Source organism: Chanos chanos, chromosome 8, assembly GCF_902362185.1.
Source record: "Chanos chanos chromosome 8, fChaCha1.1, whole genome shotgun sequence".
Lineage (NCBI taxonomy): Eukaryota > Metazoa > Chordata > Actinopteri > Gonorynchiformes > Chanidae > Chanos > Chanos chanos.
This window is the reverse complement of record NC_044502.1, coordinates 11718699-11746170: the sequence shown is the minus strand read 5'-3', so window position 1 is coordinate 11746170 and position 27472 is coordinate 11718699. Positions and strand designations below refer to the sequence as shown.

Genomic DNA, 27472 nt, shown 5'->3' with positions numbered 1-27472 from the left:
CAGTATGCATGACCTTTCGAGCTCACGTTCACGATTGGCCAGCTGCATGTCAATCACTCAGTAGCATGTCAGGTTGACCACAAGGCATTTTCCAATGAAATTCAAGCAGACACGAGCAATAACCACTACAAAAGCAGCACTATGACTAGCTCACCATGAAAAGAAAAAAAAAAGATCCTGCTTTTGACTTGAGAGTCTATTCTGCATGTCTTAGCCACTTCAGTGAGCTGAAGGGTCGTTGTACTTAGATAGCACCCAAGAGGACAACACTTTCATCCTCTTCATTCATTTTTTTTTCTTTTGTTTTTGTCATGATAAATAGAAATTCAAACAGTAGAAATTCTCCTCAAATTATTGCTTCTTACAGACAACTTATCACATTTAAAAGTCACTCTTGACCTATTGTCGACTCACCAGAAGGAAATCCTTCTAGTGATTATGGCAATTTTGAAAATGTGTGTGTGCCTGAATTAGTTATTGTGTGTGTGTGTGCGCGCACGTGCGTGTGTGTGCACGTGCGCCAATAGTGTGTGTGTGTAACAGCGCCTCCAGTTGCTTTGTTTTCAGTCTGTCCCTGTTACGTAGTAATAATATTGCTGAATATAGTCCATCATCAGATGCAGACATGGGTATTCTCTGTGTGTGTGTGTGTGTGTATATGTGTGAGAGAGAGATATTCTGGGATCTCCATTAGTCCCACAGTTGAAGAGGACAATCTGTTCATGTGCTGACCTGTAGCCCAGCAGAGGACTGTAGCTGTGCAGGTCTGAGCCCTTTAAATAGTCATAACGCATTCATTCCATTGACGTACGTTTTTTTTTTTTTTCTTCTTCTCCACCCATATTCTGTTGTGCAAGTGTATCTCAGGTCCACGCTGAGACTGATACAGTGTTTGGGCAGAAGGGAGATGTTATTTGGGAACCGGGCACCGGGGGGGGGGGGGTTAAGAGGTTGTGGTTGAGGTGTAGGTCCTGCTGTTTAAAGAAGGGGTTTGTGTCGCTCTGACCGTCGAGTTCTACCTGGAGATCATGGAGCTGGACTGTGATTGGCTGGAGGTGGTGGTGGTGGCACTGAGCTGAGAGAAACCACTGTGACTGGACTCCAGACTGGTCATTGAGCCCCTGAGAGAGAAACAAATAGACAAGAATTTTAACGGAGAAACTTGTTGATAGTTGAAGTGGATGAAGCTTCCGATTAAAATAAAAAGTAAAAAAAAAAAAAAAAGAGAGCTAAGTCTCCAACCAAGTTTTTTTTTTTGAACCGACCAACTTGTTTGTGCATGTCCCATGCCCAATCCTGATCAGTGCCCACAGCTTAAGCAGGACATGCAAATTAAGCCATAACCAAATTACAAAAGCAAGCAAACACTGATTTCATTACTGAAAAAAAAAAAAAAAAAAAACATAGCATTTTGCCATGTTACCGCTAAAACATAAACTACTCAAACTAACAGTTTATGTTCTGTGCAGCTGAATATTACAAAATGGCAAATGAACCCTTCTGTGCGGTAAAATCATTGGAGACATAGCTTTGTCAGACATGAAAAGCCAAGCCAAGTCTGGAGTGTGCCACAGTCTGACCAAAAATGGATTTTATCGACTAAAACCCCGGGGGGTGCATGTCTGCAAATCCTGTGGAGTCTTTATTAATGTGAAGGTGTGTGACTTGTCCGTTCAGCACACTGCAGCAGCCTTTAGACTGGGGTCAGTGTGGTCATGGATGGGTGAATGGGAGGTCTAGGGTCTAAGGATCTCAGCAGCTAATCGGGAATCATTTTGTAGTAACCATGGTCAAATATAAACTGAAAACCAATGGATCAGTCAATACAGGAGGGTTAGTGGATATTAAAACGACAGATGTGAAAGGCAGAGTTTAGAGAGAGGGAAAAAGAAAGAATAAGACACAGAGAAAAAAGAGAGAGAGAGAAAGAGAAGAGAGAGAAAGTCAGTGGAGTTAGGATTAACCTGTGTTTTGTTTTTAAACATGGATTTTAAATGGCCTAGTGCACAGAAATTCACAGAGCTTTAGTGTCAAGGCTTGTGCATAAGGCCCTTACATAAAGCCCTCATAGCACCTTACCAGAAAACAACCAGCTTCTGCCAGAAAGAACACTTCACACCTGAACTCTATTATTTGACAGATAATAGGACTGGATTCCATTACATCTGAACAGCATGACCAAACATCAAACCTATTGAAGTTATGTTGCAAATGGGCCTAAAGTTAAACCACTACGTAAAAAAAGCCTTGTAAACTGATCAGTTACTGATAGGCTGCTATGAGAGCTTTGCGCGTGCGCGTAACGCGGCCTTATGCACGCTCTGCACGGCACGCGTGACAGAGTCGTCTTGCGAAGGGTAAGCCAAGAGCACAGCAAAAGGGGAAGGGGGGGGGGCTCCAGCAGATAGCCTTAGCTAGCAGTCGTGTTGCTAAGCTAACGGCACACAAGTCCACTTACAAGCTCTGCACATCGCAGCAAGCCGTTCTTTATGTGGGGGAGAAAACAGAAAGAAGGAGATGAGGGGGGGGGGAAAAAGGAGAGAAAATAAAGGCAGTGGTGACACTGGTCGCAGGTAGACTGCGCTGAGAGCAGCAGATATCCTATTGTTTCTGTGTCAAAATCAATATAACACAACACAACGCAACGTAAAGAAATGAGTGAAACAACACTTTGAATCCACAAAAGGAACGCAGAATTCAGATGAAACAACCTGACGTTTAATATGCGCGTGGTCAAAATGACATACCGATAAACTATGGTTGCATGCACGCCTCACGTACACAAAAATACATTATTGAGAGAGGTGCAAACTGCTTATCCGTCAAATATTAAGAACTAAAAATTAGCCTTACCTGGGAAATTTTGCATGCTGAGTGATTAAATCATACTATGCCAGTTCAGTATTCATATGTGAAGTATCAACCTGACGTCACTGATGACTTTTCCTAAACTACAGCTTTGGTTCGTTAACGTCGATGAGTGCGTTTACCTGAAGTCCTCAGAGGCCAGGACCTCGGTGTAATACATGACTTTACACTTGTGAGAGGAGACCTGCAGGGTGGCCAGGACGTCGTCCACGCGGGGCAGGTTAGTGGCCGAACACGCGGGCATGTTGTGGAACTTCCACTGGAGGATGTAGAAACCTGGCCATCGGGTCACGTGTGAACCCTGTCCACGGAGCCAGAGGAAGAAAATCAGTGATCACAACACGAAAACATGTGTCTGATCACTCATTATAAACTATAATAATTTACACGGTTTAATTTTTATTCGATTTTCATTGGATTTACGACGTACCAAAGGCTTTCGAGGTGCTCTGTATAACTCTTTCACGTGAGGAGTAGTAACGGGCATGTGTGCTGTGACTAACCTGTACACTCTCTCCTTCCTTACAGGTGAGTGGAGACTCCACCATGCTGTAATCCTGCCCCAGCAGCCAGGACTTATCGATAAGCTGCACATTGTTGCCCCCCGGTGATGTGATGCCGTGGGCGGCCAGAGGGTCTTTTTTGGGCGGCTGTGGAGCTCTCTTAGAGTGATAGATGTTGAAGACCACGTCCCCTTTACACACGTCAAAGTCCCAGGTGATGACCGAGGACGCGTCAATGATTTCAATCAACAGCTGGAAATGCGAGAGACAGTTTAGGGCTTGAACAAGATGACAAAAACAAAAATAGAGTAACAAATTTGATGAATTACAAAAGAGCTCAAGCCATTTTCAAATACCTCATATCTAAAGCATAAGAATTTCACATTCATATTAGTTAAGATCTGTGTTTTGAAGCCACCTCTGTCTTGTAAGGGAATGGAGAAACCCTGATTGGTCGACTTGATTGAATATCAAAGTGGTAGTTTCATTTTGTTCCAGCAGGGGGAGCCATGGCTCAGCATTCACACAGAGAGCCATAATGAACTGAGCCTTACATGGAGCTATAATGAACAGTTTGTTCCACTATGTGACCCCTGCTTCATGCTTCAGGTACACAGTGTTCTTACCCGCTGCTAAATGATTTCATTCAGTGACCGCGGCCCAGTCGCACGAACAAAACGTCCTCAGGTCGCTAGGCATCTATTACGCGCAGGTCTCATTACGTTCTATTTTACGTTTTATCCTTTCCTCTGATCCAGCGCTAAAGATCTGCTCCTGGTGCACTGCGCATTTTTGAATCCGAACTATTAAGCAGTGGAATGATTAGAATCATATGTGCAAGTTCAGAGCAGAAACTATGTAGGACAGGGAAGAGAGGGGGGGATGTGTTTTTGCAGACTGGGTTACAACCGACCGTCTTACATCAGTGTGAATGAACTGCGGAGGAGAATTTGGCCGATTTCTCCTCTGTTATTTTTACCTCATGTGGAGCCCCCTTGAAGACGCTGGCGCTCTGGTAGATGGTCTCCGTCCAAAGACGGATGTCCTCGTTCTCCAGCTCCTCCGCTGTTCTGTACAGAGATTTGGGGACCAGACCGCCTTCCGGGACCTCACACTGTAACGGCCAACGAATCCGTGTCAGCCGAATCGTTAGAAAATCTACAAAGCTTTTTGTGCAAAGAGAATCTGTGTGCTCGATAAGCTGCTGATAAAGCAGGCCTGGGACTGCAGACAAAGAGGCATGTGTGGTATGTGTGTTATGTAAATCAGTTGATAGCCATCAGCATCAAATGTCATCGCTATTCAACAGCAAAACAATAAAATAAAAAAAAAAACTGAAGCGCTGACTGCATTTGACGGGAGATCTTACACGTTACTTTTTACAGACTGAACATGTCCTTTTTTTTTTTTTTTTGTAAATATTTTCAGCATCTTAAAAGAGATCCACAAAGTTCTGCTGTGAATGTCTAGTGAGGCCTCAGCTCTGATGTCTGATGTGTCTGCTGTTGGTATGTGCACAGCTACTGCCATACTCACCATGCAGTCTCCTCCCAGGAAGTCAGGAATGACCTCTTTGTCAATATAGTCCAACAGGCCGCCTGGTCCCTGGTAGTCATTGCCAGCGTAGATGAGGAATTTCTTCCGAGTGTTTTCATCAATGAAGGGACTGACCTGGACACAGGGAAGAAGGTAAACGGTCTCAGGGCTGATGTCCGTTTACAGGTTATGGACTCGTGCAGTACGGAATTTGTCCTCTCAAAGAACAACCCTAAAGATTTACTTCACAACGTGAACAAAGGACCCGAGTTCTAGAATTTTCTCTTTACCCACTGTGCAAGCAGCAGTTTTAATCCGTCAACAACAAACCCAGCCCTTGATAAAGCATGTAATCACCGTTGCAGCGTTTTATTAAACAGTGAGTCACTGGATAATATTAAGGCTGACTGTGGGCAGTGTTAATGTGGGGCCTGTAGTAATCGTCCGAGGAGTGAGGTTCTCACCAGGGTCCAGAGCACAGGGAAGACTCTGGGAGCCCTCAGGATGAGCAGACGGCCAAGTGTCTCTGGGTAATTGGCCTCCACCACTTCTATGATCCTCAGCAGCGCTTTGACCCCTGGTCTCCACAGGTGCCTCATATTCAAGCCTTCCAGATCCACCAGACATGTCCAACAACTGCACGAATACGAGAAGATGGAGAAACAGAAGAAACCTCAGACTGAGAATGTCAGATGATAAAGAGTCCCTAAACGCCTCTTCAAAAAAATGTGTGGTTAAAAAAAAAAACAAAAAACAGGAAAGAACAGCAAACACGCTTGGTACAGAGAGAGAGAGAGAGAGAGAGAGAGAGAGAGAGAGAGAGAGAGAGAGAGAAGATACTGGTTCTAACCTGATCGGTCGACCAAACACTTTGGTGTTCTCTTCACAACGTCTCAGTCCCTCCTCGTTGATGGACAGGACCTGTGGAAGGATAAAGCACACAGCGGCTGTGATACACAGACATGAGGAGTATATAATTACATATTACACGCTCATGTAAAACAGAGCGGGGGGGTGGGGGGTGGGGGGGCGGAGGTGCTGGAAAGAGGAGTGTGAAATGAATCTCCTTACGTGTCTGAGCAGCGATTCCTCTCCCAGGGCTCTGACCAGACCCTTCGTGTCCATCTGGCCCAAGCGAAGGATGTAGAGAGGACGACCATCTGCACAGAGAGAAGTGCGTCATTGGGCGAACACGAAAAAAAAAAAACCCCAGACAGAGACGCAACACGCAAACAGACGGATGCTTGACAGCAAAAAAAAACACCACGGCACAGAACTTCTGCGTTTGGTGGTTTTTTTTTTTTTCTTTCTCCGCTGAAATAAACACAAAATCAGGAACTTAATATGGAGAAATGTTCCCTCTTCATTATCGCGAAGTATTTTTAACCGCTTTCTCATGGTAACAGACACATTCTCTTTTATTCAGCCTTGAGTACAAATTGTCCACTGAGAGACAGCGCTAAGCAATAACACTGGAGTAGTCCTCCCACACCAAATCTGTGCATAACAGAGACCTTTCTCTTATAGTATAGTATGGCAAGTTCTTTTCAATTTCCACACTGTGGAAATGGTGGTTCAAGGTTAGATTGTCATCAATTTCATCAATGTGACATTTATCAAATGATCGGTAGGTAGAGGTAAGGATAACTGACTCTAGCTATTGTATGGTTCTACATAATTGACCACAAGTAGGTCACCGGTACAAAAAGTAGTTTTTAAATTTCCTTGACAATTTTGTGGTATTGTGGTAATGTCTGGGTACGTGTGAAAGTCTTATGGAGCGTGCGTATGACAACGTCTCGTTGTGAGTAGGCGTACGCACTTCGTTTCTCTAACTGCGTGTGAGTAAATGTGTGGATGCAAATCAGCACCTGTGTCAAAGAACGGACGCGTTTGTGTCTGTATGCAAGTATGAGCGTGTGTGTGTGTGTGCGTGTGATTGAGTGTGTACTGCATGTGTGTGGAGGATGCTCAAGGTCTAACGCACACACAGAGAGAGTCACAGATGGCCCTTCTCCTGCTGACGCACGCAAACGCAGCGTGTCGTCCAATCAGCGCGCGGCGTGCGCTGACACCACAAGGAGCTGACGAATTGCCCTTATTTTATCATCCCCCTGACTACTGGAAGACTGCAGGCTCTTGTGTTGGCTGTCAACACGGCCGGACAGAAGGAGGGCAGGAGGTGACTAAGTGACACCTGAGATTACAGGTGATGGGAATAGAGTGTCTGAGAGTGGAGGCAACCCACAATAACTCTTAAAGACGTTAACGGCGTCTAATTTAGCGCCGAGGACGCGTGAAAGGGAAGGTGACTCATTTTTCTGCCCGGCCGTACCGCTGCCATGAATGGGATATGTGAGATGTGCTTCACCGCTGACTATTGATGTCACTTGTACTGACTGGGTTGGGTCACGTTACCATGGTTATAGAACAGAGAAACAGCCATCAATAGGTAACGTTATGAATGACTGCTCCTGGCCCTAGGCAGGCTTTTTTTTTACGTTGTTAACGGATGAATTATTCATGTATGTAGCCGTGAATACCGGACACGTGCCGGGGATAGTCAATTCCCACTTACATATGTCTGCTGGAAAAGATTCTAAGTATGTATGGTTTAAAAATTGCATGTGTATTTCAAATCTGAACAACGTCCTGACGCTTGTCGCTGGAGGAGCCCTGAGACGTCGTTTCGAAAACCAGCAGTGAGTTAAATAATTAAATCATCGTAAGCGGTTCTATTTTTAATTGCCAGAAAATTCTTTTTCCTCAATTATAAGCTCGACTGAACCTAACTGCGTATACTTCTCCAGAGCGGCGGTGCCCTCGTTCAACCCGACTCATTCAGGGACCCAGAGTCTGAGCCTGTTCTGATCGGAGCCCGGCTTGTGTCGCGCGGTGGTCTAACTCACCCTTGTCGTGGTGATGCCAGCCGCCGGTGTAGTAGTCGTGCAGGACCTGCGGAGGGTTCCAGGTCTCCAGCAGGTAGTCCACCTGGTGCTGTTTCCTCCAGGTGAGCGACTGGCACAGAGTCTCCCGGGCTTTGTCCATGTTAAAGTCCCGCGCCCGCAAGAAACGCAGGATGTGCTCATCCTTAGGGATCTAAAGAACGGAGGACAAAAAGCCAGTGTGAGTGGGAGGTGTCAAGTGTGTGTGGGAGGTGAACAAGTGTGTGTGTGTGTTTATTTAAGCACTGAATGTTTATTATTAAACTGACATGCAAGTATGAGCAATGATTATTTGTGTGTCAAATATGAGCAATGATTTGTGTGTCACTGTACTTGGCTTCCTGTGGTGTCTGATGATTAAACAGGTGTGAAGAGTAGACTGTAAACGTGTGTGTGTGTGTGTTTGTGTGTGCGCGCTCCTCTCACCTTGCCCTTATGAGTCTCCTGCAGCCACTGGCGCAGACGAATCAGACAGCTCTCCTGAAGAGGTGTGAGGTCACCTAGGTAACGCTTGATGTAGTCCGCATCCAACTTATCTAACACACATACATACATGCACTTTCAGTATGCCTCATGTACATAAGCAGTAGCACAAAGCAGCATCTAGTCTTGCTTTGGCAAGACTAGACGTTCTTTTTCTGCACGTTTTAGACAAAAACTAATAAAGGTCATAAAGGTCAAAAACTAAGGAACCCCTCTACCTAACCCTGACGAAAACGTGCTTTTGAAATGTTGATTAAAACAAAATATTATACAGGAGCAAGAGCGTGTTGTAACGTCTTTATTTTATATGCAGGTTCTGCGTTCCGCTCTCAGGTTTCCATGGCGACGGCGCGCACTAACCATCAGGGGTTCCCGTAAGGGGTTCGTTGAGGCTCCCCGGCGGGCTGGTGCCCTCCTTAGAGACCAGGGCGTCCTTTGAGCTGTCTGGGGGGGCGCTGATGGCGATGGCGGGCGTGGCTGGTGGCGCGGGACGGGTCACTGTGATAATGGGCTGAGCGAGTGAAGCCGAGTTTGGGCTCCAGCGGGGCACGTGGGTAATGCCCTCCTCCTCCAGCTCTCTCAGGTAATACTCGATAATCTCTTTACCCTACAGCGGGAGAGGGCACAAAAACAAAGAGCCTTTTTTTCCATTTCATGCATCTGTTAGCCTTTCTCACGCATGTTGGGTTACCTCGGGGATTAAATACGCAGAGGCGGCAGTTAAAAAAATAGAAACAGGTGAATTCAATAGCTATGACCTGATTACACTTGACTACATAAAAGATCATGGCCTAGTTAAGTGTGATGATGTCAAGGTCACACCAAATGACTCCTGCATGTGTGAGATTATGTATGATTTTAGGTGTTGGTCACAGTCGGTAGGATGTCATGAGGAGTGACAGCATACCTTTTTGATGCTGCTGGCATACTGTTTCATGGCAATCTTTTCCACTGTGCTCTCAAAGCCAAAGAATGACTTGATATCCAGACTGGCAGACTGTTCAAAACACGTCCAGTCTTCATTCTCAGGGTGAACCTGTCAAAATCCAAAGGGAAAATGTAACCGTGATGCATTATACATTATCACAAAATTGAGCTGCATTTTGCAGCAGGATTTGTAGCTGAATTGAATTCTTTACCGTTAATGTTGTAAAGTCACACTGTGAAATAGTGTTGATTGGAATACATATCATACACCAGAAAAGCAGAGGACATGATAAGTCAGCAAAATGTAATTTTCAGAGGAGCTATGTTATAAAAAACAAAACAAAAACAATGTAATTCATCATCAGATGGATTACATCTGTTCAATAAAAAATCATTCACCAAAATCCATTTTATTAAGTCCCTTACACAGATCATATGATGATGAATCTCATTAAATACTTTGTAACCAACATAATTCAATCCACCATCCAGTCAGACAACCTTTGGGGCAATTATAAGAATTGGGACTCCTTCAGGCCACAAACGTATCTGGTGCCCCACCCAAACAGAAGAGTCCTCTGTACAGCTTCTTGGAACTGTTGACTTCATTAACTCATCCTTCATTCATTTATACAAGATCAACATTACCACATCTACTCAGCCTGGAATGCACTGACCTTACTAAAACACCCTTACAGGAGCCAAGATTGCCTCACTGAGATCGTTTCTGTTTACACTCATACACCGTGATGACAGAACTGATGAGGGGGTCAGTGTTAAGCGGCGGCGATTTTCAAACCTCCGCCCAAAAAGACGCAGGCCGCGTCCAAGCTGCTGACTCCATCTAGTCAGAATGTTTTGCTTCAGAGAAGGAAGGGCTTTTTTTTCATTATTTATCCAGAGCAGATCTGGGCTTTTTTCCAGCAGAGCGAAGATGTGGGGATAACATTGCTCTCCCCTGCTCTACTTAGAAGGGGGGTGGGGGGGGTGTTGAGGAAAAAAAAACAAAAAAAAAACAAATCAGAGGAGAGCAGTGGAATGAGGGGGGGCTGAGACACGCGGTTGATGTCAGACGCTCACGCTTTGCATGATGTATGGCTGTGCATGTGGGAATAGTTTGAGGCAAAACACTGGAAATATTGGCCGTGTTCGAGGCCATGTGCTAAAACACAAGAGCGATCTCTGAGTTAAGGGATGTGTGCTGGACTGTGGGGGGGGGGGGGGGGGGGGGCTGTGGGCAAGGAGGGAGGGGTGTCCAATAAAAACAACGCCCGGGATCTAGGGGTGAGATTTCTGTGGGATGTTCTTAATTTTGTGTGCGTGAGTGCAAGTGTGTGTGTGTGTGTGTGTGTGTATGAAACAGAGAGAGAGAGAGACCATCAACACACCTGAGCTTTAAAAGAACTGCTGTCTGTAAAATTGATTCTAGTTCTCTCCTTGTTTCAAAATATCTTATTTCAGTAAAATTGCCACTTCATAGTAATAACTGTCTCTGCATTTTATACTGTGTTTCCAAGAAGAAGACTCCATCTTTCCCGGACAAATAAACGTCTAAAGCAGCAGTGCTGTGGTGTTTGATACATACCCACAAGACCTTTAAGAGCACAGAGCACCCCTCACATAAGAGAACACAGCAAATCCAACGACAGGCCCAGAAACTAAAACTGACACAATGACCCTGAAAATTAAATCAAGGCTTTTGGGACCGAGGGGACTTCTTTTTTGTGTGTGTGTGTGTGTGTGTGTGTGTGTCTTACTGAATAACAGCATAGCTCATGGATGATAACTCTGTTGGAAAAGGTCTCGTTGTGAGATTCGATGTGTAGAGTTCTCTCGCGACGGTTGAGTGAGTTCTTCTGAATGAAATATACATAGTCCACCCCCGCAATCTGTTCAACACAAAACAGAGGGAGAAGGGCAGAGAGAGAGAGAGAGAGAGAGAGAGAGAGAGAGAGAAAGCATTCAGCTACAGTGGTCCAGCTCACTTAGTCTACTCCAACATTTTTTATTCATTCATCTAAAATTAATTGCAACTGCATGACATTGTGGAACTTGATTTTTCACGTGGATCAGTAGTTATACATGAATTTCACTCAGTGAAGATGTCAGTTCTCTGCTGAGACAGTCAGTTTTTAAGTGCCACAAAGTGTTTAGGTACAGTATGTCTCCAGTCATCCAGTGTCCCCATTCTCAGTTTGACAATATGGACACGGTTTTTTGCTGGACATTTCTCCTCAAACGCCGACCCTGGGCAAAAGGGGTTTCGTTATTAGGAACGCACCCTTTTCAGGAGCCGAGGGGCGTCCACGTCCAGTTTACAGCGTCGCTCGATCTTGTGTGTGGAGCCGTCCTCGCTCTTCTCCTCGCTGACAACATCACTGCCCACAAACATGGGAATGAGTGGACAGGTGGGGAACCTCCTCTCATACGCCTACGGACAGAGAGCAGACAGCATGGCATGAGAAACACAAAGCCACAGAGACAGTTAGCGTGACAATATTAGAAAGCGGTGGGGGGGGGGGGGGGGGGGGGTAAAAGATAAAGAGATAAAATAACAGAACATCAGATAATCTGCTCGCAATAATCTCACAGTCAGTGAGAGGTCAGTTATTTTCCCGACACAACACAGTATGGGGGGGGGGGAGAATGAGTGTGAGGAGCTTCTTTTTTTTTTCTTTCTTTCTTATTATGCTGTTAGTGGAAAAACCATACTGAGAAATGTTGAGAGAGAGGTTTTTTTTTTTTTCATTAAGGAAAAATGTGGTCAGAACACTCTCAGCGCTCTTCCATTCACCTGCTTAACAGAGAGGATTGAATGAAATGAAAATAACATTGAATAATAAATCGTGGCCATTTTGCAGATGAGCACTGAACAGTCTCTAAATCACTAAATGAACAAAACACCAATAAAAGAAAAAAAAAAAAGAAGAGAAAAATCCCGTAGGTGTAGCTGGGGCATTATCGTACTGAGAGCCAGAGGAGACTAACCAACTAAAATAACTCTGAGAGAAACAGATAGAGCCAGTGGACCTGAGTCTAGATTCAGCTGCGTAGGCTGCAGGCACGGAGCAGTTATGAAACGCGGGAGAGAGAGGGAGAGAGGGAGAGGGAGAGAGGGAGAGGGAGGGGGGGGGCGGCAGAGAGAGAGAGAGAAGGAGGAAGAGGGAGAGGGAGAGGGAGAGAGAGAGAGAGAGTATGAAGGGGGAGGGGCTATGCTTGAAGAGCTCTAGCAGGTCCCTCATCTGATCAGCGAGCTTATGCAAGTTCTGAAAGGAATCCGTCTCTACTGTATATCATACTTGTGTTCTCTGCTTTTTCTCCGTGCTGCTTTGTCTTGCTTGGTTATCTGAACATTTTCATGGGAACCCAATGGGTGGACTGGCAGCTGCTTACACAACAGCTGAGAAGATGGTAAATAAACGGAAATGATCAACCATAAATGACAGGGTGGTGAGACGGTCCAAAACACAGATCCCAGATTAGTCTTGTAAATACAGTGTTTGGGCTCAAAGAGCCACATTCAGCTCAACAGGGCTGCATCTGGGACGCATTCAAACTCTCACATGCAACTGAGTACACAGGTTTGGATTTCTCTACTTTAACAGTCAAAGCAGAGATTATGCGCCAGCCTGCATCTCATATTTGTATGTCTGTGCCTGTGTGTGTGTGTGTGTGTGTGTCTAAGGTAGAGAGCATGAGGTCCTTGTTTGCAAAGCAACCACTTTAGTCTGCAGGGGAAAGAAAAAAAAAAACTCTCTCCACAAAGGCTCTTTGCAAATGTGTGTGTGTGTGTGTGTGTGTGTGCGCCTGAGATTAAATTAAAAGAACAGTAGGTACACAAGGCAGAGTAAGAACACACACAGGCACTCGTACATGCATACGCACGCTGTCAGGCTTTGTGCTGAGGAGTCTGAATATTGTAATAATGGAGCAGATGTTGTGAAGCAGAGAGGGAGAGACCGTGCCATTACGGCCCAGGCCGAGGCATAGCATTCTGTATAACACAGCAACTTCCAGGCCAGGCCGAAACAATGCACCGCCAGACAGCGGGCTTAGGTCCATCACGGGCCGATTCTTCCAGCGGCTTCCTGAGGTTGCTAGCATGTTCAACCGAACCGGGTTTAATGTGGTTTCCCAAAAGAGAACGGGCTGCGCCATCCTGGGGGGGGTTTTTTGTTTTTTTTTTTTGGTGACGAGGAGACGAGTCAAAACAGGGCCGAGAGCACGCAGTTTAAACCAGGACAGCGGAAGATTAAGATCTACGGATAACCAAGCAACGGGTTGTTTCGTTGTCCCCGTGCCAGATCGACTCATGGACTGCACCCACGCTCGGGGTGGCGCTGAGTTGAGCTTTATTTATTTTATTTTTTTTCCTTTCGCTGGCAAAAATCAGCGTGTGGAAACGAGGCCAGCGCCTCCCTCGGTCAGCTATAATGGATCCGAAATCTGCCGACTCGCAGGGCCGGCAAATAAAGCTCCTGTCTGTCGGCCCATCCCAAACTCCGAAAGCAGGAAAATAAACAGGAACGCGGACGGGGAGGGGGGGGGAGAAAATGACACAAATGTTCGGAATGTGACGAGGAGGAGGGAAACATGGCTGTGGAATTTCGTAGGACGCTCAGGGAGTCCTTCTGTCTGAGACTTCTCACATTGTTGCTCCACAATGTGCAGGGAGGAATAACATGTGTATATCATTTCTACCATGTTGACAAGCTGTCTCCATTGTAGAGAGTAATGTTTGTGAATGAATAGCTCGTGAAATAACCGCCAAGTGTCGCTCCATTTACAATGCCACTTACTCAATTCATAATATTTCCTATTAGGAAACAGATCGCCTTTGGATCACACAAACACGTGTCTAATTTTAGCTGGCACCATGGTGTCCTGGGCATTTTAAAGTGTCTACAAATAGTGTATGGTAACATATCGTTCTCATTACCTCTCTGATCGGCTAAAATTACTGGGCGTGAGCAAATGTAAAAGTCCTTGATGAACCCTGGTGCTTGGATGTCAATGTAGTGTTGGATTCATTTCACGTTCTGTGAATAGGTGCCAGGGTCCCGTGAGTTGGCAGACGGCCTGCTCTAACATTTTTGTGAGAACAGGGACAGTGGAACCCGTCTGGGCTTCCCAGCCAGCAAACATTGACTCTCTGGTCTGTTTCAGGCGAGGGAACGACTTATAATGCAGCAGGGAAAACGTCTAAATCTAAATCAAACATTCTCCGGTGCTGGACCACTGTCGTTCCAGGTCTCCATGGCAACGAAACACACTAACCTCACTCTGAGTAATGGTTCCAGGAATCAAAGCTTGATTTGTTTAGAGCTTTGAAAACATGCCTTGGGAAAGTATGACAAAAAGCTGTTTAATAACATCCTTCATGGGTTCAAACTAATGAATAATTATTACGATGAAACGGAGTGAGACGAAACTGAAATAACTGAAAAAAGGTGATTTTCCTCATGTCACGCAGAAACTACATAATAATGCTGATGTTATGGGGCAATGGCTTTTATTAGCCAGAAAAAATTAGAAACTGAAAAAATAAGGCTGACCAGGGTTACCAAAAGAATACAGTGAGTCATATGTGAGACCGTATACAAGTCAAATGAGTGGCTAATTACCGCTGGGTGGAGAAACCGAAGATGCTATCCAGTGACCTTGAAAAGGTCAGTCGGCTTTACAGTGCTGTGAAATTGCCTGTGTGATGCTGGGCAGTAAACAGACGTGAACGAATTTAGCCATATATAACAAAGAAATACGAGGTTACTCATCATTTACTGAGAAAACCACGAAACACACACACACACACACACACACACACACAAACCCATGAACACACATTCCCCTGTAGCAGGAAGCTGCAGTCACGTTGCTTGGGGGGATGGAGTGAACGGGCAGCGTGCACACCTGCTTTGTGCTAATTAAGTGAGCTCAAAAGAGGCTTATCAGTAACAAAAGACAGTTCTCAGATCAGCAGTGAGTAACCTGCGCCACTTCACAACCTCTCATCAGAAGGACTCCAAACTGATCTGAGGTCAAAGGGGACAGAGCGAGAAAGAGAGAAACAGCCCGTACGTGCACATTATTACCTCAGAGTCCCACATGCGACGGCAGCCGTAATAGCAATCACCGCTATCACCCACATCAGTGCGGATAATGTCCCGCAGTGGAGAAAACCACGCTGCGTGTGCTGTGCAGTTATCCACAGAGGCTGGAGGATATTACATAAAAGAGATCCAACCACAGAAGGAGCTTTGGTAAATAAGCAGAAACAAACCAGCTTTTGCTCCATCTCATTTGCCAGGCAAAACGGCCTCTGTCGGAATCTATCGGCACGCAACGACACTCGCGTAACGACCAACTATTATTTCATTCATGTCCCTAATGTCAACACAAAAACATTTAGGTCTCGTATGGAAATTGGCCTAAACAAAAAGGTCCGGGGTGTAAGAACCGCGGCGCGCCACGGTATGACGCAGGCCACGCCTGTTATGGCAAAACGAATGTCAGCGAACTAATGTCAGGCTTGAGAAAGAGAGCTTGGCATTGAAGCAGTTATCTGATTGTGAGGGTCAAAAAACAGAGTGCGACCAGGCACTCGAGAAGACTGCCAAATATGGCCTGAAGGTTAAATGGAGGGCCTCTTCACCTTCAGTGTTGCCCCCCAAAACCATTCATTACGCCGTCTTCACGGCGTATCTGAAGATTGCATAAAAAACCCCGGGAGCGAGAGGAAGGTCAGCCTCTATTTATAAAACCTGTCTTTGACGTCTGGGAATGGAGCATTTTGGTAATGGGCGCTTAAGATATGTGAAAGGTCGGTTGCCACGCAATTTGAAAACAAACCCAAAACAATAAGCCCCTTTGACAGAACAATGCTATCACAACGAGGCTGCTTAGGGTAAAAACACCGCTACGAGTCGCGGACCCTGTGAATAATTTGAATTTAAAAAAAAAAGGTACAAAAGATTAGGAGAGAATGTTTGTTGTATTATGTAAGTCAACATCGCTGGTATTTAGCTATCAAGACACAAGAGCTGGGGGAAAAAAACCCCCAAAAAAACAACAAACCCTCCCCCCCCCAGAAAAAACACTTTCTTTTTTCATGTCACTACTGCTTCGCTGTCTGATTCAGAACAATCGCCTGATTCACAACTGAATTCTGATGTTCAAGTTTTCATTGTGGAACGGAGGGACAAAAGCAGCACTACCGAGTTTACGTTACGTTTCTGGAAAAATACTCCAGCCCCGCTTCTTCTCGCTGGCAGCCCTGGACGAGTTGACTCATCTGACCACACTTACTGACATACTAGACTGTGAGCAACTGTTGACGTCAAGTTATACTCCCTAAACGGGTGTAATGCCCACGCTGATGTCAACAGTGTGAAAAATCATTAGATTATTGCCGGAGGACTGGGAGCTGCCTATGTGTGGCCGCCAGTCCCAGATCCATAAACTCGGATCTTTTATCCAGAGCCTCATGTTTCACGGCGCAGGCGTCACAGGTCAGCTGCGAGTCCCCCGCGGGTATTGGGCGGCCGTGCTTTCGTCGATAGGTCACTTTGTCGCACCCCTTCTACAGCCGGTAATTGATACAAGTGGGAATTGGGAGAGGGTTTGCGGGCCAGTTCAAAAGGAGTCAAGTAATGCGTCTATATAGGCCAACACAACAGCTTACGCTTTCCATACACATGCTACTGTCATATCCATGCAGCACAAAGACAAGCTAATGGGGTCCAGCATTATAAAAATAGCGCTGGAGACAACCATTAAACTCGGCTCACGCCAGGTCCATTCACAGAGAGTGATTACTCATACATACACACACAAACACACACACACACACACCCTTCTGACACCTGGTTACACAACCTGCTTAGAACCACACTGCCTTTGAGAGAAAAGGGGGTCAAGGATTTTTTTTCACGGCGTTCAAAGGCAAACAGTTTATTATTAGGAGCTTGTCTCATTTAATTTCCCTGTTTCTTTAAAAAAATAAAAAAATGCAATAAAAACGAGAAAAGAGAAAGTAGGTTACGGGTGGTGGGTGGCGGAGCCGGGAAGGGGGGGGGGGGGGGGGGGGGTTGGCGAGTGCTGTGAAGCTTGAGGAGCAGAGAGGTTGCTGAAACAGAAAAACAGTATGTGCTTTGCTGAGTGGTCACGCGCCCTTTAGAAAAACAGAAATTCAGGATGGACCCTGTTCCATTTCAGAGGATGAGAGAGAGAGATTATGTTAATGCTTCCAGGTGCTTACGGCCCCGTTCATTAAGGAACTTTTTCTTGCGACAAGGAAATTATGATGTAAGTAACTAATCGTGAGGTATGTGTAAACGGACGATTGCGTCTGGGGCGATTCCTTGACAAACGAGCTTTTGACACGGCCCCGGCCAACTAATCGAGTTTGGCAAGGTTAAATCAATAAGGAAGGACATTTCTGTTAAACTGCTGTGATACTGCACCAAAGGAAAGAAAAATATTCAGGAGTGCTGGATTATCCAGAGAGTGCTGCATTCTTTGCTTTGCAACATAAAAGAGAATTCTGCATTTATTGGCATGTTTGCAAACACCTAACGTAACAAGCTACGCTACATTTTAGATGCCTTGAGTCACAGCGTGACTAATAAGAGACAGACAGCCTAATGGCTTTCGGCTTCATAGCGATGAAATGCTATGCGATCGTCTTTGTGAAGGCAGAGCATTAACACCAAGACGTTCTACACACTGTGAAGTTATAGGCTGACAAAACTATGAAAACAAGGAAAATCTGCTGAGGATACTCATTGGCCCAGGTGATGGATGGTTTTGGTCCTGAAATTCAAAGATGTAGCTTTGGTGTAGTACTGGGATGTTACCATTGGCAAAACAAGGAAGACAACAGAGAGAAACAGCGTAAAAACCAAAACAGGAAGCCCATCTGTCAGCTGTCTAACACTTGTCTCAGTAAAACAGGAAGTGGATGTTCTAAAAATGCACCAATACACAATTAGCTCAGGGAGAACACTGGTATTCAGTGGGAGTGCACGCAGTTCTCTTTAAATAAATGCATACACTTAGACACAGCGGCGGAGGGGGTTCACGTGCTGAAAAAGGGAAAAATCCAAATGCCTTTATAATGTTGCTTTTGTGCACTTCTTAGTCCTACCTAATGCTCTGAAAATAATTACCAGAGGTTGGTATTACAATAAGCTCTGTAGGCCGCAGTAGTCCTTTTTTTAATACACACCCTTTCCTGGAAATAAGACATGATTTTACAAAGGTGGGCAAAATGAGGCAACTTCTGCTGACTAAGCCAAGCAGTGTTTATGGGAAACAGGGTCAAAGTGTTGATGGAGAGGGTCTGTGGGTCTGTGTGGGTGCAAGAAGGTTACAACTCTGACCACATTTTATGTGTGTGAGTGAGTCAGCGATTACGTCGGTTAAACTAAAGGTCTGCATAGACACTGAAGACGTATACAGTCATCCTGCACTGCACCACTTTGCCGGCACAGTGTGTGTGTCTGCGTGTGTGTGTGTGTGTGTGTGCATGCCTCAGTGTCTAACGACAAATGAGGAACGGCATTGGTCAGTACCCGTGAGAGGCAGCACCTTCCATGCAGGGTTTTAAATAAAGCATAAATGCGGACCAGAGAGGGACTGCCGCCCCCCTGCCTCCTCCCTCCCGGCCCTAAAAAAACGAGAATTCCCTGCGCCAATACCATCCATCATTGCACAAAGCAGGAAGACACGCGTGTTAGATCTAATAAGCGAATTCGTTTAACTGAGAGATGTTGACGCAGACACTCAACAGGATGGATGAGATTTCTGAATCAAATTCAGAGGGTACTGGCAGGTCACCAACAGCCGACGGTAAATAGGGCCGTAAAGCAGCCCTCTCCCTCTTGGCTCTTTCCCTGACACAACTGAATCACTGGGATCCCTACGCTGTTTCCTTAGATGATGCTGAATGAATGGGCGAGTCCAGTGAATGAATTTCCGCGCGGATTCCTTTAGCCCTCGGCGGCGCGGGAGATTACAGGTGAACCGACGGGCACGTGTCGAGGGGGATTTAGGCACGGGATAATGTGAGACGACAAGAGATGGAACAGAGAGAACCCTAAACATCTGTTCCAGACGTGGCTGGGCACGCTTTTAAAAAGCGGGGCCTCGGAAAGTGGGTTAGGACGTAGCTTAATGGCCAGTCACATCAGACTGTTTGACACCTGGCTAGACTGATCGTGTCAGAACAGCTTCAGACCTAAAAAGACTGAGCCCGTTGAAGATCACGGAGGGGGGGGGGGGGGGGGGGTCAATAGCATGTAAATCTGTCCTGTTCACTGACGTTGCCCTACAGAGATCAGTCTCATTTCTTTTGACTGGTGCTGGATCCAAACAGGCTTCAGGAATGGCACATCTGAAAGAGGGCCACAGTGCGGCATTGTCTTGCTGGAGGCGACTGGAACATCTGACTGCATTCCAACTGACATCAGCATTCCAAAAAAACAACCGGGGGGGGGGGGGGCGGGGGGCACTGTAAATAAACAGGTCATTTTCTCTGGAACTCTTTAGTACCAACTGTTTCACATCCTGTTGTTTGCTCCTGCTTAAGCCGCGTCGCATATACTGCTTGTCAACTTGGGTTTTGGGACTCTTTCTGAAGGCGTTAAAATGTTACTCTCTTAGATACCGCACACGTATCTTTAAAAGGTTGCAGAGGATCAGATGTAGGTGTTGGGGTAATTTGAACCAGGACTTCACTGTTGCGGCGTGGCGCATTGCCCTAGACCACTGATTGACACTGGATCCCGACTGCAGAGCTGAGATTCAGTGTACACTAAAAAGGCAAAAACCATGTAGGGGGTGGCATTACTGAACCCATTCCCTACAACCACATTAGCAATGAGCTTACAGGGAAGCCTGAGGAGATGAACAGATCAAAGGGGCTGTGCAGAAAACGAATGGAGGGAAGAGCAGAGAGAAACGTCTCAGAGAGAGACTTCACGGATTGTGGAGTCTTGGAAAGAGAGAGAGAGAGAGTTAGTTTAACGTGGCGATATTTTGTTCAAGCCCTCACCAAAGCCCTCTCATACTCTGTACATTGCTAACAACAACAACAAAAAAAAGGCACGGCCATTCCAATCCATTCCCTTGCCGTTACATTCTGAAACCAACAACAACAACAACAATAACAACAACAAAAAAAACCCCTCACAATATGACTTTTCTGATAGGACACCGCTGGGTTAACACTACAACACAATTTTGCATCAGCGTGCTACAGAGGATGGCATTAAACCTGGCTGTACGCTTTAATCTGCAAAAGGGGGAGCTGGATTTGACTAAAGAGTACATATCCCTTATTTGGCTGATATGAACAGAATATGCACGCACATCCTGTGCATTAATAGCAGAGCCAACGGAGCTGTGTCTTTTTGCAGATTAGCACAGCTCTCATTTGAATTGGTAAAGCAGGCTTGTGTTACTAATGCCTATCCACGGCGGTGAAGACCAGAGGAACGGGACTGGGGGGGGGGGGGGGGGGGGGGTACTCTAAGGACACCCTGGAACCTGAAACAACAAGAACAAGAGAGTCCGGAGGATTCTCCGAGTCCTCCAGAACTCGCCATTCTGTCTGCTCAGCCACCGGAATGGGGCTATAATAGCACAACAACGACAGTTTATTTTCCTGTTATTGCAACTGAGCTGCAGAGGAGTCGGAGCCTGAAGTATGCAGCTGCAGTGAATAACAGCAGTCTGAGCCATTGTTCCTCTGCTTCCTACTTTCTCTCCACACCGAACAAGAAAAATATCACAACAAAAAGTCCTGGCTGTGTCATTTGCACACGGAAAGAACTTGCAGAAACAGACGTCCAAATAAATACTTAGGAGGTCGTGAGTTTAAACAATTTTTTGATTGAGACTTGCCAGCAAAATAAAGACCTTCCAACTAGCGCAAAGCTTTGATCCCTGTCAAAAAAAGACGGATTCAACCGAAGACTGCCCTCCCGTGCTGCTGTAAAAGCTTAGTGTTTTCACCGCTACCGACAAAAATCAACCCACCACAGAACTGCAGAGGGCTCATCACATGCCTATCAGGGCTACAGCCTGACTGCCAGAAAACATTCTTAACGTGCTGTGTTGTCAGCTAAGAACTTCTGTTCTGGGAAAGAGGAAGCTCTAGTTTCCTATGAGTTTTTATAACTGAACACATCATGCTTTCTCTTTACTGCACACGTTTTGGCACTTTCTCTAAATCTATGCAGACTGGACTCGTTCTGACCGTAAGCTAACGTTTCTTGCGTTGTTTTTGGTGCCCCCCTCCCCCCAAAGGATTATCTGGAACAGTTTACCAAGAATATGGACCATAAAAATGATCTGCCTTAGCTCCAGAGCAAGGTTTATGATCAAGGAACACATGCAGCAGAACATTCTTCTGGCCACCTGACAGAACCTAGAAGCTATATTGTTAAACCCTGTCCCAAACTTATACAGACTCTTTGAAGCCACGGCGAAGTGTTAGATCGTATATCTTTGAGAAGTATGTGCGCAGAGAGGAGACAGAGGAATGCAGAGCTCTTGCTTGTCTTCTTCAAAAGCTGAAGGCTAAACTCAGTTCCAGGGGCTTAGCTGACAGGCTCTTGACACCGAAGTGAAAGGAACAGTGACTTTTACATTCCAAAGATGAAAATAATCCAGCTGGGTCCAAAGAGACGACCCCCTCCCCGGCTCCTCTTCAAAAATATAGCTCAGAACACTTCCTCATGTTGTAAACTTTGTATTACAGAAGAGACAGCGGTGGAGGAAAACCACAAACTTGACAAAATATAAAAGATGGCGAGGCAGCTTCTACAGACGGACCAAGGTTTCCGCTAGGATTTTTTTTTTCTTGCCAGTCCGGTGTTCGGAGAGAATTTATTTTACTGTACAAATTTGAAACTTACCGGTCACATTTCAATAACAGTCTATGTTACAAACGCAAATATAATATACACGTACGCTGATGAAAGAATGACAATGACCTCAAATCAGTCTATTTCATGAAAAGTAATGATTAAGCAAAATGAACAGTAACAATTGAGCAAAACCCCAACATTAGCTGCTAAAATCTAAGCTATTACGAAACATCCGTAACCTGTGACTTGTGTAGCCTGTTTAAAAACACGCAAGGCTTACATGGCATCATATGTAGCCTATAGGCTTCCAGGTAACATTTTAGTTTCTCCTTTTTTTTCCATTGCGGCAGAATCCTCTGCGGCCGACTTGATCTCAAACGTGTCTAATGTGTCTTTGCAGGTTGCAAGGCTGTTTTGCTGCCAAAACACAAATGTCCAGTTTGGGGATAGCCTTCCTTATGAGCATTATTACCGAATATGTTGACCAACAAGTTTTTAATTTATCTTTTTTTTTTTTTTTTAATAAATTTTACCAGGCAACAACCACTAATTACTGGCCAACAGAAACCCTGACACAGACATATGCGATGTTATGCAGATGATGCGTTACTAAGGATATATATTCTGGGGTGAATGAGTGACCACATACTTTGCGTGCAATTACCAGCAGTGGCCCAAAGGAATGGTTCTGTGGCCTTCCCACACATCTAAAAATGCCTTCAATCAAACAGCAAGTGACAGCCCACAAACACTGTCTGAAAGTTGATGACTGCTGTAGCCAGAAAAAAAAACACTAAAACCCTTGGGCTGAAGCAAGGAAATGCTATGGATCTGGTATTTTGTCTAACCAAAATCCCCCCCCCCCCCCAAAGGACCAAACATTCGTCTTTGTAACCTCCCCCTCTCCCTCCCCCTACCCCCATCCTGCAAAGCCAATGCCCCAGTTAGAAAACTCCCACCGCAGCCCTTCTCATATGAAAGGTCATCTCCTTCATAAAACCTTCAGGCAACAAAAGCTATTTTAGTCTCTTGTCTTGTGTGCTTGGACGACAGCGGCTCATCCATTGCCTGCAGATGTTATTGTACAGCTTGGGACTGGAGTGATAGCCAAATGTTTAAAATGCAATTCGGACACTTAAAGTGAACAAGCAACACGCACTGATTCCCATGTTAATAGCTACTACTTATCAGAGGAACCTGTGAGCCATTTTCCCTCTACAGAACTCAAACACAAATACAATTCCAATGTTTAAAACAACCACAACAATAACAATAATAATAGTAATCATAGTAACAATAATTATAACAATAATAATAACAGCAATAGGCAGCACAGCTCTAATGTAACGTGACTGATTGGGAACCAGTGATATAAAGGCGTTCAGTGAGTTACGGACTTATGACGTGCCCTAATGTGTAAATGGTTAAATAAACGCTTTGTATTCAGTAATACATGGAAATGACATGCGCCTGAAGTTATAGAAATAAATGACCATTGTCAGTGACCATTGTGTATTTGAAACACTCAGAGCGACATGACTAAGAATACCTGAGAGGACAAGCATTTGATTGATAAACAGAGATTGCGTGTCTGAATTCTCATTTTCCTGTGGCACTCCCATTCGGTTTCACGAGCCGCAACCACGAAAGAACAGCCTTCCAAGAACCTTTCATTAGGCGATGCTGTTAATGGACCATAAACAAGGTCGTCTTTTTCAAAGACCTGTACACAGGTTATCAAGAAAAACCTCTCTCATCTTCCCCACCCCACACGGTCAGTTCTCTGAAAAACAGACCATAGAATCAGGGTATGATGTTCCATTACGCAGTGAGTCAGGCACTCTGCTTTGAAAAAGAAAAAGAAAAGTGTACTACCACCTAGACATGCTCAGAGATGTCAACACAGAAGGATGTGGGAAAAGCGTATTGCAGGCCACATGGCCCACTAAAAGCCTATGCGCGTGGCATGTTGAATTTTTAAAACCCGCAAATGGAATATCACTAACTCTGCATCCATACTTCTGTAAAACATGACATCTTTTCCATTTCATACTCATGTATGGAGCACACGGACAAGGTGTGGGAGTTCCATAGGTGTGCGTTCAATTGAAAATGGTCCGATTTTCAGAAGGAGACGGTGATACTCCATGTACGTGACTACATGTGCTCTAAACATGCTGAAAATAGATTGCATGAACAGAAAAAACTGCTGGATTGCTGAACAGAAAAAACTGCTGGATTGAGACCAAGACTAAAAAAAAAAGGCAGACTTACCGCCATCACCAACTCAAATGGGTGTTTGTATACCCGCACAGGGGACTGATACTTTTGCACCATGGTGGAGCTTCCGATAGCGCCAACGTCCTGAAGACAGAAAAGGAAAAACAAAACAACTTAACTAAGGTCAGCACTGAACCGACAGCTCGTGGAACAGACTTGAGAAGAATTACAGTGATTGCATCATACATAAATATTTAGTGGCTAAAACATCAGAGACTAAGTCTTAAAAACAAGGGGAGGGGAACTGGAAACCACAGCAGAAAGAAAGAGAGGGAGATTGAGAGTAACTATGCAGCTCTTTCACATTCATTGCTGTATCCTTGAATGGCTAGGAGCCCAGGCACCAGTGAAGCAGAATGCAGTGAAATACTGTGAGAGGGCACTGGCCGTGACTGTGGGTGAGGGTTCCTGTCTCATTAATAAATGTACTGCTCCTCTCGAATCAATCAGACCAGCCAAGCTCAGAAGCACAACGGTGCAGTGAGAAGTCACAAACGTGGGCAGCTGGGCACTACCAAATCCACAGAGCCACTGAATCATTAAGAAATGTCCCGACACATAACAATTACTTACTAATACACAGAAGCAGGTGACAGCTGATGGACAAATAATTTTCCTAGGTGCGCAGTGCGGGAAATGAAGTATTCTAAATATGTAGCCCGGATTTGGCTGTCGAGCACAACCGTGTACTGAGGGCCGTAGATTTCCTTGTGTTTCCTGATTAGGCTGACATGTGTGTACACATCTGGATAATTATTTAAGCTGAATTGTTTTGCCAAAGGATATTTAGGAACGTAGAGAAAACAAACTGAACTCCCATTAGTCACAATCTTTCCAGTTTGTTGCTATGTGATTGTTCAGTGTTGATTATATTCTGCATGCTTAAACGTGTCAGAAGTTCCCAGTAATAGACCTAGACGGCATTTTCAGGACAGAACGGTGAGAACAAACTAACGGGGCTGGCATTTAAAAACCTAAAAACACCATCACTAAACACAATATACTATTGACACGAGCTATTCTAGGGTTCTCTACACTACCAAGCACATCAGTTCCTTTAAACCTACAATGGAACTCTCAAAACAATGTCTGTATTTACCAGCATGCTTCAAGCGGAAAGACCTGCCAGTCCAGAACAACAAAAAGGAGATACAATAGTTGACAATAGTTGTTGTAATAAAATCATGGACGACCAATTCCTACATAGATATATATGGGTTGTAAATAGACTACTTTGCTAACCAGATGGGTAACAACTTTTGGGGGGGGTACCAAAGTAGTTAGCCACGTTAACAACTGTTCTAATCACTAGAGCCAACACATCACATACAGTAAACGTTAGATAATACACTATACTTCAATAACGTTTTTATGGGCCAGGTGTAAAAACGGATGTGTGAAAAGGCTTGGAACTGGCCGACAACTATGCAATAGTATTGAATGTGTAGGTAATACCGGGTATGAAAGAGCTGAAAATACACACACATATAAATATCGTTTACTAACAAGATGAACACATGGCCACGACAAATCTGTAAGAAAACTTATTTTGTCGGTTTAAATGACTGTGTTTTTATAACAAACATAGGTTGTACTTGAGCTCACTAGATTGTGATTAAACTGACCACCAATCAAAACCTCACTTGCTTGTTTTCATCCAGAAGACAATATATTGCTAATGAGCATGCGGTCACTAGCGACAAAGACCGGTGAATAACAAATTATAAGTAGAAGAGCTAGATAGGTTAGTTTCTAGATTGAAAACATTTTCGCTTGTCTGGTAAATCTAACCTATATAACCTATCGAGATATCTAATTTCGTAGCAAACACAGTTAGCGAAATCTAAACACGTCGAGTCAACTAAGCTAGCCATCTTTGGTTAGCTAGATAGCTAGCCAGTTGGATAAATGAAGCTTGGTAGCAAAATGAGAACAATTCCAGTTAGTACAGGTAACGTTAGCTTAAAACTTACCCAGTTAAAACGTCCGATGTCGAATTTTAAACTGGCAGTTCTGAAGGAAGTAGTCCTGTGATACCACTGGATGCCACGACGGTTAATAACACAGCATCCTAATATCGACTGTTGACAGATAAGGCTCAAAAGAAACAAGCTAGCTGGATAAGTGTTTTACTGGTTTAGCTAGGATAGCTCAAGACTTCGGACCCACTTCATGGCCACAGCATCCTAAACTACTTGAAGTGATTTAGACGTTTGTTAATACGCTGGCACCACTGGCCTTGTATTTACACACTCTTGAGAGGCTCGGAAATGACAGACCCTGCATTAGGGCTGGCTGAAGTGACAATTGCTCCTCCCCCTCATACAGCTCCGTTTGTTCAGTGTTTTTCCAGACTGACCGTAATGCGATTATGTGAGCGTCTGACTGCCCTCCTGTGTTTGGATAGAAAATGTCAAGGGTTTAGAATGAAAATTACTGCGATGCTGCTCTCCTGACTTCCAGCCTTGTGTTGCACGCCATGTGAGAGTAACACGTATATGACTTAAAGGTACCTACCTAGAATGTTTGTTCTTAAATACTGAAAAAAAACAGTAATAAAAAACCCGCTACAAAATATGTATAATGTCATATTATTCATGTAAGAGCGGAAAAACTTTCAATAAGCGTTCTTAAATTAAATGCAAAGCAGATCTTCAGTTTCAAGTGAAGGTTATTGATGCTAGTGGCGTTGCACGTAAATAGTTATAGTTCTTGGGATACGAATATCTTTACACTATAAACCTGATTATTATTATTATTATTATTATTATTATTATTATTATTATTATTATTATTATTAAATTCAGATACAGTAGATATGAGTTCAGTTAAAACATTAGATCAACATGTCTCTGTATTTATTGTATCTGGAAAAAAAATTAATAATCTTTATATCATAAAAATTTCATAACTATCTACTCCCTCCATCAATTTTTAAACGATAAAGTAGGAGGGAAATGTTTATACAAAAATACACAACACGAACTTAATCTATCATCTGATAACAGTTCCTGAGTTCTGTGACTGCATGTGAAATTAGATGGATTTTAGATGGATG

At 44.5% G+C, this 27472-nt stretch overlaps 1 protein-coding gene across 1 annotated transcript; it reads right to left on the bottom strand.

Moving 5' to 3' along the window:
- Window positions 1-951: 951 nt before the first annotated feature.
- Window positions 952-26595, bottom strand: LOC115818328 (SEC14-like protein 1). The gene is made up of 16 exons (XM_030781682.1): window positions 26388-26595; window positions 24409-24498; window positions 11544-11693; window positions 11020-11151; window positions 9243-9371; window positions 8696-8942; window positions 8279-8388; window positions 7817-8006; window positions 5979-6067; window positions 5758-5828; window positions 5372-5543; window positions 4908-5042; window positions 4351-4485; window positions 3372-3623; window positions 2991-3169; window positions 952-1121 (listed from the first exon to the last, which is right to left on the bottom strand). Exons 2-16 carry the CDS (start codon window positions 24469-24471, stop codon window positions 1016-1018), a joined length of 2160 nt encoding a protein of 719 aa, XP_030637542.1. The 5' UTR covers window positions 24472-24498; window positions 26388-26595; the 3' UTR covers window positions 952-1015.
- Between the last annotated feature and the right edge of the window lie 877 nt (window positions 26596-27472).

Coding starts and splice junctions, on each gene's coding strand:
- LOC115818328 (XM_030781682.1), bottom strand. CDS start 24,471: ATGGTGCAAAAGTATCAGTCCCCTGTGCGGGTATACAAACACCCATTT. Junction 9,372..11,019: donor ATGAGCTATGCTGTTATTCA/GTAAGACACACA, acceptor GGATTTTGACAG/GTTCACCCTGAGAATGAAGA. Junction 5,043..5,371: donor TCCCTGTGCTCTGGACCCTG/GTGAGAACCTCA, acceptor CCCTGTGTCCAG/GTCAGTCCCTTCATTGATGA.